This window comes from Eleutherodactylus coqui, chromosome 3 (assembly GCF_035609145.1).
Source record: "Eleutherodactylus coqui strain aEleCoq1 chromosome 3, aEleCoq1.hap1, whole genome shotgun sequence".
NCBI lineage: Eukaryota > Metazoa > Chordata > Amphibia > Anura > Eleutherodactylidae > Eleutherodactylus > Eleutherodactylus coqui.
In genome coordinates this window covers 152,960,534-152,976,415 of record NC_089839.1, presented here as the reverse complement: position 1 = coordinate 152,976,415, position 15,882 = coordinate 152,960,534, and the positions used below count along the sequence as shown (strand labels likewise).

The 15,882-nt window shown below is 44.9% G+C and overlaps 1 protein-coding gene across 1 annotated transcript; it reads right to left on the bottom strand.

The window, feature by feature from the left end:
- Window positions 1-2,990: 2,990 nt before the first annotated feature.
- On the bottom strand, window positions 2,991-15,353 carry TOB2 (transducer of ERBB2, 2). The gene is made up of 2 exons (XM_066596373.1): window positions 15,179-15,353; window positions 2,991-4,314 (listed from the first exon to the last, which is right to left on the bottom strand). The coding sequence occupies exon 2, from the start codon at window positions 4,307-4,309 to the stop codon at window positions 3,413-3,415; it is 897 nt and encodes a 298-aa protein (XP_066452470.1). The 5' UTR covers window positions 4,310-4,314; window positions 15,179-15,353; the 3' UTR covers window positions 2,991-3,412.
- Window positions 15,354-15,882: the final 529 nt, after the last annotated feature.

Sequence of the window (15,882 nt, the reverse complement as noted above, 5' to 3'; positions counted from 1 at the left end):
TATCTGAAGTAGGAACACCAAATCTTCAGTTACAGGGACCAGTTAAAACATCAGACAAATGTCAGTTTGCACTAGGAATCCAGTGAAACCTCTGGGGTGATCAACCAAAATTGCAGTGAGAATAATAAGGTTTTAGAGCGGTCTTCAAAGAACCAAAATACACAGAATATTGAGGAATTAGAACTCCATTAGCATAGGAGGTGGTCTTATTTAAACAAGTGGTCTTTTGGAGAAGCTTCACTGTAGCTTTAGGTTGGTTTCACATGTAACGGAATATTACGCTATGAAAATCCACGTCTTAGGCCGCCTGCAGACGGCCGGGACGGATCCGGCAGTGAGAATTCTCGCCGCAGGACCCGACCTGAGCGCCTGCAGAGAGCAGCGCGTACTCACCCGCGCCCCGCAGCTCCAGATCTTTCATGTTCCGGCTGCCAGGCGAGACCTGCGCAGAAATAGAACATGCTGTGGTTTGCCGCGCGAGATTTCGTGCGGACAAACCGCAGCTGTCTGCCTAGGATTGCATTTGCTAACGCAATCCTATGGCAGCTTCCAAGGGCGGAAATTCCACGGGAAATCCCGCCGCGAAATTTACGCTTGTCTGCAGGCGGCCTTCAATGTAGATTTTTCACACAATATCTACAGCATACGGTGGAATATTCCATTACATGTGAAAGCCCCCTTAGGAGGCAGATTAAGTCTTATGTGGCATCTGGTTTTTGCAGTACAAGTGCTCTACAATGTTGTCCATTATAAGCTTCACTTTCAAAAAACTCATAGATCAGGACTTGTACTACCAAGTATCTAATCAAAGCTTTAGGGCTCATGTCCACGGGGAAAATATGATTTAGGATCCGCAGCGGATCTCCCGCATGCGGATCCGCATCCCATAGGGATGCATTGACCACCCGCGGGTACATAAATACCCGCGGATCGTCAATAAAAGTGATTTAAAAAAAAAATTGAGCATGAAAAAATCTGGACCATGCTCCATTTTCATGCGGGTCTCCCGCGGGGACGGCTCCCGCGGGCTTCTATTGAAGCCTATGGAAGCCGTCCGGATCCGCGGGAGACCTAAAATAGGAATTTAAAGCATTTACTCACCCGCAGCGGACCGCGAAGCTCTGCTCTTCCTCACGGCCGCATCTCCCTTGCTTCGGCTCGGCGGATGTGCCCGGCGCATGCGCGCGGCACGTCGGCGACGTGCCGCCGGCGTCAGGAATTCATCCGCCGGCCGAAAATGAAGATCCGGCCGTGAGGAACAGCTGACCTTCCCCGCCCGCGCCGGATAGGTAAATGCTTTTAAATTGCTATTTTCGGCGCTCATGTCCGCGGGGCAGGAGGGACCATGGAGAATCTGCAGCGGATCTGATTTTCCCCGTGGACATGAGGCCTTAATGCCACCACATACATGGAACCTCCGCAAGGTTACTTCAGGTATAGAAGGGGTGGATGAGTTAAAGTCATTGTACTGCTGTATAGACCACAAATTCCTTGCTAACTACTTATGCTAAGGCTGGGTTCACACAGGGCGGATTTGCCGCGTGAAATTTCGCCGCGGCAAATCCGCCCGCGGCCGCTAATCTCGGGATTAGCCAGCCATGTGGACGAGATTTCTCAGAAATCTCGTCCACACCGCAGCGGATTGGCCGTCCTGCAAGTCAGGCTGGAAGCGCGGCTGCAGCGGCCGCAGCTTCAGAATATGCAGCATGTCTGTTTACCTTTTCTTTCTGCTGTGCTCTCCTCGATGGGAGCCCCGGCCGCAACGGAAAAGCAAGCGGCCGGGCCGCTTCAAAGCTGCTGCGGGTTTTTCCGCGGCGGTTCTCCCGGCGGAAAGCTCGCGGTTTTTGCTGCGGCCAAACCGCGGGATTTCCGGCGGGAATACGCCCCGTGTGAACCCAGCCTAAGACTTTCAGGTGAATAACAGCTAGGAGGACCATAACTTGCCCACATTTGCCACAGAATGAACACCGTGGGCGGTACACACACACAAAAAAAAAAAAAATTGTATAGTGTTTCCCAAAGCAAACAATGAATTTTGCAGAAAGAACAAAAGTTGCAATGTGTTCCATAGCAACCAATCTGTTTAAGAAAATCATATTTTTATGCATAAGGCCCAATTACACACAGAGGGAACGCGTTGATCTTAAACCATTATTGTTCAAACACGGGGTATTGGCTATCCTGTTGTAACTTTGGTTTGTTTTATTTATTTATTTTTTTAACATAAAACTTATGGGTCCATTTTGTAAAAGTGTCCATTAAACCCCATTCAGATGAGCAAAACCGAACAATCGTTCAAATTAAATGCGGGCAAACGACTGAATAGGGAGGTTCCCACTAGTCATTCAGTTTCAGCTGGATTATAAAAGATCACCGGCTCGGGCACTTATTATGCAGTTTAAACACTGATCATTCAGCGTTTCATGAGCGTGGATGAGCTGGTGACGTCACCAGCTTGCTCGCTTGGCCAAACCAGAATTGTGAGATTCTTGGCCCCTGTAAAAGGGCCATTAGTCAAGTTTTTATCAGGATCTATTATTCTTTAACAGGATAGACAAACAATGGCAGTCTTATTTTTTTCACCCTGTTAAAAACACACAAAAAAAACCAAAAAAATAAACCACCTTCTTGCTTCCAGCAAAAAAGGGGATTTCCTTTTCTTTCACAGATTAAAAAAACACCCCAGAAGACGTTTTAACAGGACGCAAAGTCATGGTGCTAACCAGTTAGCCTAGCCTTACTCCTGCGACTACAAGGAGTCTTATTACAAGCAGAATTCCTTCTCCAGATTGAAGTATCAATGCATGGCTATTGTAAATAGTCAAAAAAAAAGTGGAAAATTAAGTTTTAGACAGACAAGTAAAAAAAGGGTGCACTAGGAATAGACAAAAACAAAAATGAAATTGCGGTAGAAAAGAAGCTCATTACAGAATAAATAAGAAATCTAACCCCCAAAAACACAAGATGTGAGAAGAGATGTTCCTCCAGGCTGGCAGAGGACGAAATTGTAAGATTTAATCAAAATACAAAATTCCAAGCATGGCAATCCCGCCACAGGCACAGTTCTGTTGATATGACCATGCAGAATAGTCATTTTCTCTTTTGGACATACTGAGGAGAATTCAAAACTAAAATCGGAGGCTTATTCCGATGCAGCCAAATCGTAAGAGGGAAAAAAATAGTTATCCATATAATCTCTATAATTATATATTTCACATATATATTTTCATCTTTTTATAAAAAGGTGAGAACTTCACAAGTGTCCAGTAGCAACGCATCCCAAGTGCTTTGTATCCCAGTAATATCTACTTGTGTTACATTTTTTTTTTCTTTTAAATTTCAGAAGCAGAAAAAAAGGTTTATTTTTAGATCTTTATCTTCAATTCTTCAAAAATTATTTTCTTCAATTGCCTCAATTAGCCAGGACAACAGGCTGGAACGGCTGGCTTGGATAGGGGAGGCTGAAGTTCAAGCCATCCACAAAAGGGGATTTCTCATTAAACAGGCTGCTTCCAGTGCTGAAGGGTGTTGCAAACGGACCAGGACTTGGAAGGTTCTGGCTATCCGCCTCAAAAAATATTCCCGGTGGACCGCTGAAGACAAACTCCTTGGCGTTTGGAGAAAGCTGGGATGGGGTTCCCTGGGCTGGACTGAAGTTCAGCGAATGCATGGAAAGAGATAGACCCTTGTGCTTTGCGAGGTTATTGGTGGGAGATCGTGCCATGCGTTGACCCCCTTTCTTCATCTTGGTTGAGCCAAATTTGGTGGCTGCAAATGTGGCAGTAGTAAAGGTAATTGGCTGAGTGGCACGAGGGATAAAAGTTGGACTTGGGGACTGACCAAAGGATGGAGATGGAGAGTTTGATAATGAAGCCTCTTGGTTTGTAATTGGGATGAATGCTTGAGCCTCAGGATTGAAGCTACTCTTTATCTCTTTGTCCAGCTCTGTGCTTGTCTCCACATCTTCCAAATACAAGACTTTTACTGTTCCCTTCTCCCCAATCTGGTAAGACACTTCAAATGGATCAATCCAAACACTCAGCTCTTCTGGTACGTTTGCCCTTACATCATCTATATCAAGACCACTTCTGCGTGCAGCTTGCTCTACTACTGGATCAACCGTCTCACCAATGTGAACACAGCGATAACCAGAGCCCTTTAGTGGTTTTTCAGGATACCAGTGTCCTTCGTACTTGCGTCTTAAAAGCCTTTCTAGCTCTTCACCAAACAAATCAGCTCTTCGCCTTGGAAGCTTATTGTATAGGTATGATATAATAAAATTTAGGGCGACCTTGATCTCCAGATGCATATTCTCTGTAGAAAAAAAAAAAAGAAAAAAAATACATATTACACATCTACTTATAATTGATATATGTATTGTACAATAGCTATAGGTTAATTTCATAAATGTTCTCATTCTATAGGATATATAGTCACCCCTTAATACGACTCCTATTCCACCCAAGATGCATGTGTTTTTGGGCTAGCATGTCAAAAAAAAGATACAAATAAGGCCTTATGTCCACGGCATAAATCAATCTACAAAATGCGCGCAGGTCCCCTGCGCAGGCAAATTGCGCCCAAAGGGAATCATTGAGCACCCGCAGGTGATTAAATAGCCGCGGATGTTATTTTTCCCTGGCATGCTTCATTTTTATGCGGTTTTCCTGCACAGTGCTCCCAGTGAAGCCAATGGAAACCATCCGGATCCACGGTATGTCACTGCGTACGTGCCGTGGACCGCAGGAGTTTAGAGGGTGGAACGAACTAATTAAAAAAAAAAAAAAAAAAAAACACAAACAAAAAAAAACCAAAACCCCCCCCCCCCCCCACACACACACACACACACACACACACACACACACACACAACTTTGTTAAGCACAAGTCCTTACCGAGGTAGAGAAGGCTGCAATTACATATATTTTAAACACACACTACACTCACAATTCAGGTAATTGAAATGACACTTAAGGCCCCCTGTCCACGGCCGGGATGGAATATCGCTAGGAGGGGGGAGCACTGCAAGGTCTCTGCAATGAGCCTAATAGATTTAAAATTTGGAAGATAGGCTCACCGCGGAGAATCGCAGCATGTTGCGATTTAGATCCAGCGAGCAGAGAATTGCTATTATTCTCCACTCGTGGACGCTGTGGCTGCACTTTCCATACCAATGCTATGGAAAGCTTCACACAGTGTGATTTACGTCCGTGGACATGCAGCCTTAAGTGCTTTAAAAATGGAGTTTAGAACAGGCCTGTAACAATTCATATGAATGCAGTTAGAACTTTAGGCAACTGATGTGGTCTAGTTTTAATCATAGTTTCAGTTTGTAGTGGGTTTGAGATCAAGGCATTGTGCACAAAGGGCATTTGCTGTCGTGCAAAAACAAAGAGGGCTGCCGAGCTATTGCGAAAGAGTTGCAAGCAAATAATTCTCCAAATTACCATTGTTTGTCATGGCATTTTCATTTAAGGACTAGTAATTATTAGGAAATTATACTACCAATGTTTGTGTGGCATCTATGCTACATTGTACATCCATTATGATCTCCACACATCACATACACACAGCTCTACTACATGCATCCTGATTCACACATCACACACAGCTGTGGTACATCCATGCTAATTTCCAAACATCACCAGCTCAGCAGACTCCTGGATACAGTGATTACCCCATGTCATGAGATTCCGACTCCACCCACACAGGCGATCACATGATAGTGACGTAATCACAGGTCCTGGTGGCTGCTGTCAGCTTATCCATTATACAGTACTTTCTACCAACTGCACAATGGCTCCTCCTGCAGCAGTGACATCACCACAGGTCCTTTAGCCCATCGGATCTCTGTGGTGGCAGTAGGTCGATGTCTTCTGTCAGAACTGCTGAGTTGTGTCTGAGATACCAGCTTAGTTGTATTCTCATTTTGTTATATTTTTTGTCCTCCCCTTCCAAGAGCCCCAATTGTGTTGTTCTTCTGTTGGTCAGGCTCTGTTTTATATATGTTGTAGGACCTGCGATGATGTCACCAGGGGGTGGAGCAAGTGAAGCACCCACACACAAACATACATACTCACGGTCAAGTGGTTGTTAGTAGTTTGATTTGTTCACATCATGTTTATGACGGCCAAGCGCTAAAGCTGCTGTTGTACTGTATACCCCCGAGCTTATCAATAGGACTCCTTTAGCCTGCCACCTATCAGAGTAAGGAAGTTTTCTTGGCATGTACGTTACACGGAGGCTAGAATTGTAATGTCAGCAGAGCCCAAAGGCCAGTCTAACATGGACTATTGTGGGCGCATTTATGCGCTGTGATACGGATGAGCGTCCCAGCCCAATCCTGGGTCTATTGGCCCAAATGCAGATCATAAGGCTCGGAGATGCAAGAATTTATAGCGTTAATAGCGCTGCAGTCAGCCTAGGCAGCTCATCTTACATATTACCCAGTAAATGTGTCCTTAACATGCTCATGTGAAACTGACCCAAATGAACTAGATTGTTCCACACAAAAAGCCCCAGACTTTCATTTATAAATATGCACTTCAGCAAAAATGGTTTCACTGGCATCCACCAATCCTGAAGTGTATTAACAGATCGTGAAATGCGATTTATCACGCCACAGACCCATATAACCACTATGCGTCATCAGTGCACTTTAGGCTGTGGTCACAGCGCATTACGTGCATGGGTTTTGCATGTGTAATACACTGTACCAATCTCCCATTGGCTCCATGTTGCCGCTCACACAAATTGCGTAAAATACACCCCCAAGAAATATCACAGCATGTTCTATCTTGACCTGTATTACGCGTGCATACATGCCAAGGCGGTGTATGGCAGCATGCTGCAAATGTGCATGTCAATGAGTGCTTGCTGCGCTCTCATGTGCGGCACACTCAGAATTACAACCGCGTGAGTACAGCCTCAGGCTGCTTTTACGCGGACGAGAAAAATCGCATCAGATTTGTGTGTTGCAAGATGCACACATATGAACGCTATTCTTTTGAATGGGGTTATACACAATAGTGATTTTTCCGGCATCGCGGGCAAAAATAAATAAATAATTGCGGCAAGTCCTATCTTTAGGCGTTCCATGGGAAAGCATTGCATTGCCCTTTGTTTACAGAGCATTGCACGGCGAATGCGATGCAAGGTTTTTCCACTGAAAACAATGGGAAACCTTTGCAAACCTCCGATATTAGCCACAGCAGCGGATTGCTACTTCTCTGAAGTGTTGAGGGGCGCTTTTAAACACAAACGCTTCGCAACCGCGGGGAAATCGCATATTGACGAGAGTGATATCGGGCAGAGTTTCACATCCAGATATCGCACTAGCCTGTGTGAGATTAGCCTTACAGTACTGCAACAAATACTTGGCATTGAGCATAGCGATCTCAAGAGTATGTGCCGCTGGTCAAGCCACAGGAGCTCAATATGAGCAGGATGTGGCTTTGAGGGCCAGTCGGTTCTTCACTCCTTACACGCTTCAGGACGGGTTTTCAGTTGAGCCATTTGTTAGAAAGCTGGGAACCTTTGTAAGTCTCCGATCTCTTCAATATGTTGCATTGCGGTAGTCGATACATATTACAGGTCTTTCCTACACTTGACAGCAATGGGGGTTCCTTAACTGACCGAAACTACTTATTAAGGAGGCGTTAGGCTAACTGCACATGGACGAGTACGATACCAGGCCGCGAAACTCTGCCCTAGGTCACACGTTATCGGCTGATGCAATCAAATCTGAAGTAACGATTCTCTTGCATGAAATTCATGCCACTGGAGGATCGGATGGGTTTTCCATAGTTTTCAATGGGAAACTTTGTATTGCACTAGCATGCGAGAGCCATGCAATGCATTTAAGGTCCCATTGAAATCAATGGTCGATACATTCCGAGCATTGCTCATGAGTAGGACTCAACTCAAAGGAATGGCGTTCATATTAGTGAGAGTTTTGAGAGTCTTGCAACGCGCAAAACCCGTGCGAGATTATTGCTCGCGTGAAACCGGCTGTAATCTGCTTTTTACAATTTTCATGAAAGTTATACCAAGGTAAAGATGAATAATGGATAGCTAGGTCGCTTTCACACATGAACGGGGCAAAGCGCCGCGATTTTACTTTTGCTTTTGGCTGCAGGGAGCTATGGCTGACAGCGTGTTTTAGCACACCCCATCATTGTGATGGGTGATGACATGAGCTAAACAGACAGATATAGAACAGATTCTGCTCAAAAATCGCGACGCTGGAAAGAGCCGTTTAGCACTGCGATTGAGTTCATGTCTGCGGCATGGGGGAAAAAAAAAAATTGAATAAAAGCCTGTACTGAGCATAACCGACGGCGAGTCGCGGGGTCCATCTGCATTCCCGATGAAGAAAGGTATGAGTGGTCGCCGGCTGGGCACAGAGTCGGCTCCCGCATGCAGAGTCCGACCCGTTCACATGCAGGCAGCCTGAAACAGTTGCATATATCAGGATTTCAAAGTGAGACATTTTTCTATTTCTTTTCTAAAAATTAACTTATTTAGAAATTAAAAGCAATGCATCTCCCTAAAAGTTAGGCCACGGGTAATAAAAGACTGGAAAAGTACAAATGAAAAAGAGCTTGAGGGTTAATGTTCTACTAAGTCATATGACTGTGTATAAAAAGAACATGTAGGGATGGCAGAACCTCACAGGAGTAAAGATGGTCAGAGGTTCACCAATCTGAAAAACTGCATCTAACAGTGGTGATAGTTTCAGAAAAACGTTCCTCAGCGTAAAAACGTGAAGATTTTGAATAGCCCCCAATCTACAGTACATAATATCAAAAGACTCAGAATCTGGAGAAATTCATGTGCACAACGGACAAGCCGACAATCAATATTGGATGCTCGAGATCTACGGGCCCTCAGGCGTCGCTGCATTAACTGGACTGATTCAGTAATGCAAATCGCTGCATGGACTCAGGAATACTAACAGAAATTACTGTCTGTTAACACAATTCGCTGTGCAATCCACAAATGCAAATTAAAGCTGTATCATGCAAAGATGAAGCCATATAGCAACACAATCCAAGAACGCCAGCATCTTCTCTGGGCCAAATCTCAACTATAATGAACTGAGGCAAAATGGAAAACAGCTCTCACATGCATCAAAATTTTTTTTTTTTTAAAGGACCACAGATGCCATGTCCTGTGGGCTCAAGAGAAGAAGGAACATCCAGCTTGTTAGTGCACAGTTTAAAATCCTGCCCCTCTGATGGCATGGTGGCACCAGTTTCTAAGGCTTGGGCAGCTTACAGATCTTGAAAGGCGCCATCAATGCTGAGAAGTATATTTGCATTTAGAGCATATGCTCCATCTAGACAACATCTCTTTCATCGAAGGCGTCACATGTTTCAGTAAGACAATGCTAAACCACATATTTCATCCATTACAACAGCATGGCTTCGCAGAAAGAGTACGGATGGGTGCTGAATGGGCCACCTGCAGTCCAGACCTTTCTCCAATAGAGAGCATTTGGCGCATTATGAAACACAAAATCCATTAAAGACGACCCAGGACTGTTGTGCAGCTATAATCCTCCATCAGATAGAAATGGCCCAACATTCATCTCCCAGAACTCCAGCAATTGGTCTCCTCACTTCCCAGACTGTTGTAAAAAGAAGGGATGCTACATAATGGTAGACATGACTGACCCATTTTTTTTTAGATGTGTTGCTGCCATCAATTGAGTTTTTTTAATGAAATTGAAGTGTCTCCCCTCCCCTTTCTGATGTGTTCTATTGTGACATGATTATGAGATTTCCAAATCGTTCTATTTTGTTTTCTTCTTTACATGCTACACCATATCCTAACCCTTTTTCAAATTGGGGGTTGTACATGCAGTGCTGATTGCACAAACTAAATATCTCCGGACACAGGGTAGTCTCTTGATGCCAACAGGCTTGAAGGGAGTCGAGGACTTTCCACAAACTAGCAGCACCATCAGGTGGGGTTTGTGAAAGGCTGCATATCCATGGGGAACTATTCTACAAAAGGAACGGACTACAGCAGAGCGGCAGTTACAGCTAGATCTTTCCGGAAGTTTAATGAAAAACAAAAACGCTTAGGGTTTGTAGATTCCATGCGTGTTATGACAGCATGCACGGTGTTAACACAGGCAAGCAACTTTGTTACATCTGCACAGTGTGTAGAATGTAAAGATAGTCTACTTCTGTCTGGATCCTGATCCCATTTACATCACAGGACCCAGACATCCCATTATGCTGTAAGGGTTAATGATACAAGGAGAATACTTCCAATTTTAAGTTACATACAAGGGGAACATCTGAAATAACTGCTATAGACTTTCTTACATATAGGCACAAGAACCATGTTCATATAGCAATTGACCATTATTTTTGTTAGTTTTCCCCATATTTGGAAGTATGATTTTCGGTCCTTGCTTTGCAGAATGCAATACAAATCTACGTATCTATTGACATGGCTGTATTTTTCAAAAATCCAGAATGAGCTTTTGTTTTGCCTTCGTATTGCTATATTTTTCTATTAGGGCAAACATTGATCAATAGAAAATAAAAAAGGACAGTAAATACAAAGGCAAATACTGATATCATATGGCTGTAATAATTTGTACTACATCCGCATCAGGGATCCGTACAATACGCTCATCTGAAAGTGACCTTAATGCAAGTTGGACATCCCTCCAGCTGAGAAGTTTTATTTCATCTGTGACATTTGGGATATGCTAGTTTCTGTATATGCCATTATGTACAACTAGCCCAGAATTCTCATACTTCATGAAATTTGCCAGATTTGCAGAGAATCTGGAGTTTTTTTCCCCAACAGAAACACAAGGGCAAGTCCAAGTGTAGTGGTCAAAGCACACGCTGGACTGCAGTTTTATTTCGGATCAGTGTGGGTATTAGGCCAGGCTCTCATGGCTATAAGGGTGTAACTGCACGGTTTAACAGCTGTGGAGCCGGCTGTGACCCTGCGTACAGCCGCATATGGCAGCGAAATAGTACTGCGCATGACAACGTACTCCCACATGCTGTCATGCGCAGTATACCAGTGTTTTGTTTCTATATCCCACACCATCGCTTATCTATGGGTGCGTGTTTATACCTGGCAATAAAGAACGATGGGCTCTATCTCGGTGAGCCCAAGAATGTTTTTTCTTTTAGATTTAACTGGCTTACTGTCACCCATGCAGCGGACTCATCATCAGATCTTTGATTTGAACAGTAATGGCTGCACTAGTCAATTATCACGCACATACGCCATTTATAAAAAATTAAACACACTCCAGTCCCCAAAAGTTGTCGTTTTGCTGCAAAACTAAGCATGCAGTTCCATCTCAGGCAGACATGCAAATGATTAGAGTTGTGGTGTGATTAGATGAATGGAGGGACAATGGTTACACCACTGTGTCTGTTCGTAAACATTTCAAGGTACTTGGCTGAAGGACATTTGAACCCTTTAAGTGTACGGCCTTTGAAACCCATCTACCATTGCCTCCATTTACAGTGGTGTTGTACACAATGCTACAGAGTGAAACCGGGTTGTCTTCAGCAACAAATCCAGTTTGATTTTTGGCACTGATGATGGCATGTTCATGTCTGGAGACCCTGCCTCTGTTGTGGAGCTGCACACTGCCCCCAATGCTGGTGTGATGGTCTGGGGGGCCATCACATACCACAGTTGGTTACCCCCAGTAGTGGTACGAGGGACAATGACAGCTCAGCGATATGTTCCGGACATCCTGCAGCCACGTGTTCCTCTCATTGTGGCTTCCAAGAGGCAGCAGGATAATGCGTGGCCGCACACACAAGGGGGGGGGGGGGGGGGTCACAGGAATGTCCCCACAGCCTTGTCACACTTGCCTGGTTGCCAATAGGACATGTATAGGACCATATGGGACTCCAACTTTGACAGCCTACGGGGTTTGCACGATCTAGAAGCTCCGTTACAGCAATGTGGATATGCCACAGGATACCATACAGACCCTGTATCCCTCCATGCCTGTCTGTATCACATCTTGTATCCAAGCTAGATGCGGTACAAATGGGTACTAGAGCCTCCATATGCCTGCTCGTATCCACGCTAGAGGCAGTACAACAGGGTACTAGAGTATCCATACCCGCCAGTATCACATCTTGTATCCAAGCTAGAGGCAGTAAAAAAGGGTACTAGAGCCTTCATGCTTGCCCATATCACATCTTGTATCCAAGATAGAGGCAGTACAATAGGGTACTGGAGCATCCGTGCCAGCCCGTTTCACATCTTGTATCCAAGCTAGAGATGGTACAACAGGGTACTGGAGCATCCATACCAGCCCGTATCACATCTCGTTTCCAAGCTAGAGGCGCTACAACAGGGTACTAGTCTCTCCATGCCCACCCGTATCACATCTTGTATCCAAGCTAGAGGCAGTACAACAGGGTACTAGAGCCTCCATGCCCACCCATATCACATTTTGTATCCAAGCTAGAGGCGGTACAACAGGGTACTAGAGCCTCCATGCCCACCCATATCACATTTTGTATCCAAGCTAGAGGCGGTACAACAGGGTACTAGAGCCTCCATGCCCACCCATATCACATTTTGTATCCAAGCTAGAGGCGGTACAACAGGGTACTAGAGCCTCCCTAGATGGGGTCAGTTCTCCACAATAAAATTACCCTTTTGCTCCGATATTGTAATCACTTATCAATGTTACAATCACACAGACAAAGTTTCATTCCGACAACTAGGGGAGGGATTGTTGACAAGTGCATTTTGCACCTTTATACTGGAGAGAAAAAAAAGTTTATGGGGTAAAAGTTTAATTGGTTTTATCAACTACAGTTGAAAGGTGTTTCATTCACATTGACTATACAAGTGAATGAACAACTAACGAACACTGTTTAGACACAAAGATGTGTAAACGAGCAAAAGATTTTGTTAAGCCTGCATTAAATGGATAAACGCCAGTGAACGAATTCTCAGTCATTGTTCAAAAATCGTTGGATCGTGCAAATGTGTAACGCTAATCGTTTAAAGTAAAAGGGCCCCAAGTCCAAAAGTGACCCGTGGTTCTGAAAAGGTTAATCTTATCACACAACTCTCTTCACAGTGCTGCACCCCCTACATAATTTCTGAATTAGCGTTAAGGTTCTCATTGCATGGTGCGAATAAGCGATAATCGTTCAGTGCTGCCAGCAAATGTACAAATGATAATTAGTTCACTTATAGTTTGGCAGTTTGTGCAGGCATTAAAAAAAAAAAAAAACCCAAGAGAAAAAACAAAAACACAGGATCCGCTTGTGTAAACAGGAGTCGTTCATCTATGCGACTGCTTGTTTGCTGTGAATGGAGGTGGGCAGCCGGAAGAAATCTCTGGCCCGCTTTGCTTCCGTTCACTGAGTGATCATCGCTGCTGTGTGAGAGCCCAGAAGCAATAATTGCTGGGATGAATGTCAGGCACTTAACGCCTAACAGTCATCCAGTGTACTCGCACCCCAACAGCATACGTGTGCTTTCAGATCAAACAGCCTCCAGAATCCCCTCATCAAGTTTTTTCTCAAGCTGCACCGATTCTCTGGATCAAAATAGTCACCAACGGCCAAGTTTTAAAGGTGCCCTAAAAACATTCTCCTTAGGAAGGCCTATTCCATAATCTAAACCTCTTCCATCATTCCCCAGAATCCACCCCCTTCATCCAACAGTAACCCCCATTCTCCATGTCTGGCAGGTGACAGACTTATACAGCTTTTTGTGCATCGCCCCATTTAGTAAAAGACAGCTGCACTTCTTACGCCCCTGGATTGAACCAATCTCCTCATAGGATCGCTAGCTTTTACGTGCAGAGCCCTCCTAGCATTTGGATTATTAGTTTACTACTGTACGGAGGGCGATCTTGCCTGTTCCTGCACCCTCTGATTGGTAAAGTAATGCAGAATATGCTGGAGCTACAAACAATATTATTTCATTGCCTTGACATGAAGGAATGCCTCACTATTAAGTCAAAAACTGCATATAAATGGCCAGATGGAAAGTCACTTTAGGTTCCAGCGTATTTAATGGCTTTCTTGACCCATTTTTTTTAAAGCAGGAGAGGCTTTTGTCAGCAAGAGTTAAAAGAACAAGAAAAACATTCTAGATGGACATGTCAGGCGGGTGTGGAGGAGAGGACCAATCACAGGTGCCCTGTGCTGCATGTTTAAAGGGCTGGCACAGCTGACATTAAATGGCTGTTTACACATTAAACAAGGTGAGAGGGAGGAGGCCAATAACCTTGTACTCTGATCTGTCTTCCTAGGACTGAGACCCCTGTGGTAGTACTGTGTGTAGATGCCAGAAAATATACATAGTAGACATCAGTATAGACATCTTTCCACCATATGCTGCTCGAAGACCTCCATTAGGAAGTCTCCCCCTATCAGAGATGGTGGAAAATATCTATAACTACAGCAAATACAAGTCCATCGCTGGGTCCTAGATAAGTCACAGAGCTTACTAGCCCTTCCTGAAAGAGGGGTGGGGGGAATGCTGCTGACTGGTGTTGTGCAACACCTGATGGGGAGGGGGTCGCAGAGCTGTTAGAGATGTCTAATGGGGGTCGCAGAGCTGTCAGAAATGTCTGCCTCTTCCCATCAGTCATGAGAAAACCAGCTACAATGTTTATTACACAACATAAGTCTAAACATCCAAGCAACAACAAATCCTAGGACTACTGCCCCCATCATTGTAGATGGGCTTCCGCACCATCTGGTGTTCTGTCCCCTGCAGGAGCCCAGCACAGACTGCACACAGTGGAGCAATCTGGTGTTCTCCAGCCTCCACCATCAGATCGGCAGCCGAGGCCTCCACACATCACAGCGGCTCCTCGCTGGCAGCCATATTGGATGAACTGAGAACTAAAACTAGATACATTGTATCCATGATGGGGCTCCAGCCTCCTAGCAGCAGCTAACAAGTATCAGTCACTCCCACGACGGGCTGGATACACAAACCGGACGACCTTCTAGCAGATTGAATACAAAACTAAAATTAAACAAGCCGACAAAACAAAATCCTTCAATATAATCGCCAGCAAAACGAATACGAAGTGTCACCGGGACGTTTCTTCACCGCCTTCTAGACATACAGGAGTGTTTACTTGCTAGATCCCCAGCACTCATTAACAAGCCGCACACGATCGGACAGCGACTTACTTGGTCGGTAGTTATAGGTCAGAATCTGTCGGTTTGGAGCGGCAGGAGGAGAAGTAGAAGGAGTCTTTGTGGGGTCCCCTAGTGTATGTTGTTAGGTGTTATTGCGGGGGTTCTCCGAGTCCGCCGGGATCCCGCTGCCTCCCTCCTCCTGGCCCAAAGTGAAGGAAGTCAGGGGAAAAGTTTCACCCTTAGCAACCCTGCGGATGAATCCCACATTCACACACCCAACGTGCTGTGGCTTGGGAGAGCAGAGCTGCCGGATCTACATGCTGGAGCTCCCTCCTGCACGCTTAACCCTTTCAGTGCCGCTTGTGAACGTCGAGCTCCTGGCCGCGTTGTCAGGTGACTGGAGCTGCTCGTCGTACTGTGACGTCTTGTAGATGTCCTTCCACAAATATCACTGTATGGACAGTAACATAGTCCGGGGGTAAAGGGGGCTGCGTACACCGGACGAGGGTCGTCCGATGAGATCTATTAACATTTAGTGCCACATCACTTAAATAAATAAATCTCATTATTTGTAGAACACTAACTTATGGTAATTTAATTATGACTCCCACCAAGCTGGGTACTCATTTTCTAGACCTTGGAAGGATAGAGGACTGAGTTGACCTTGAGCTAGCATGCAGGGATTGAACTCACAACCTTCAGGTCATGAGCGAGAGCTTAGGACTGCATACTGCTGTCTTAACACTCTGCACCAC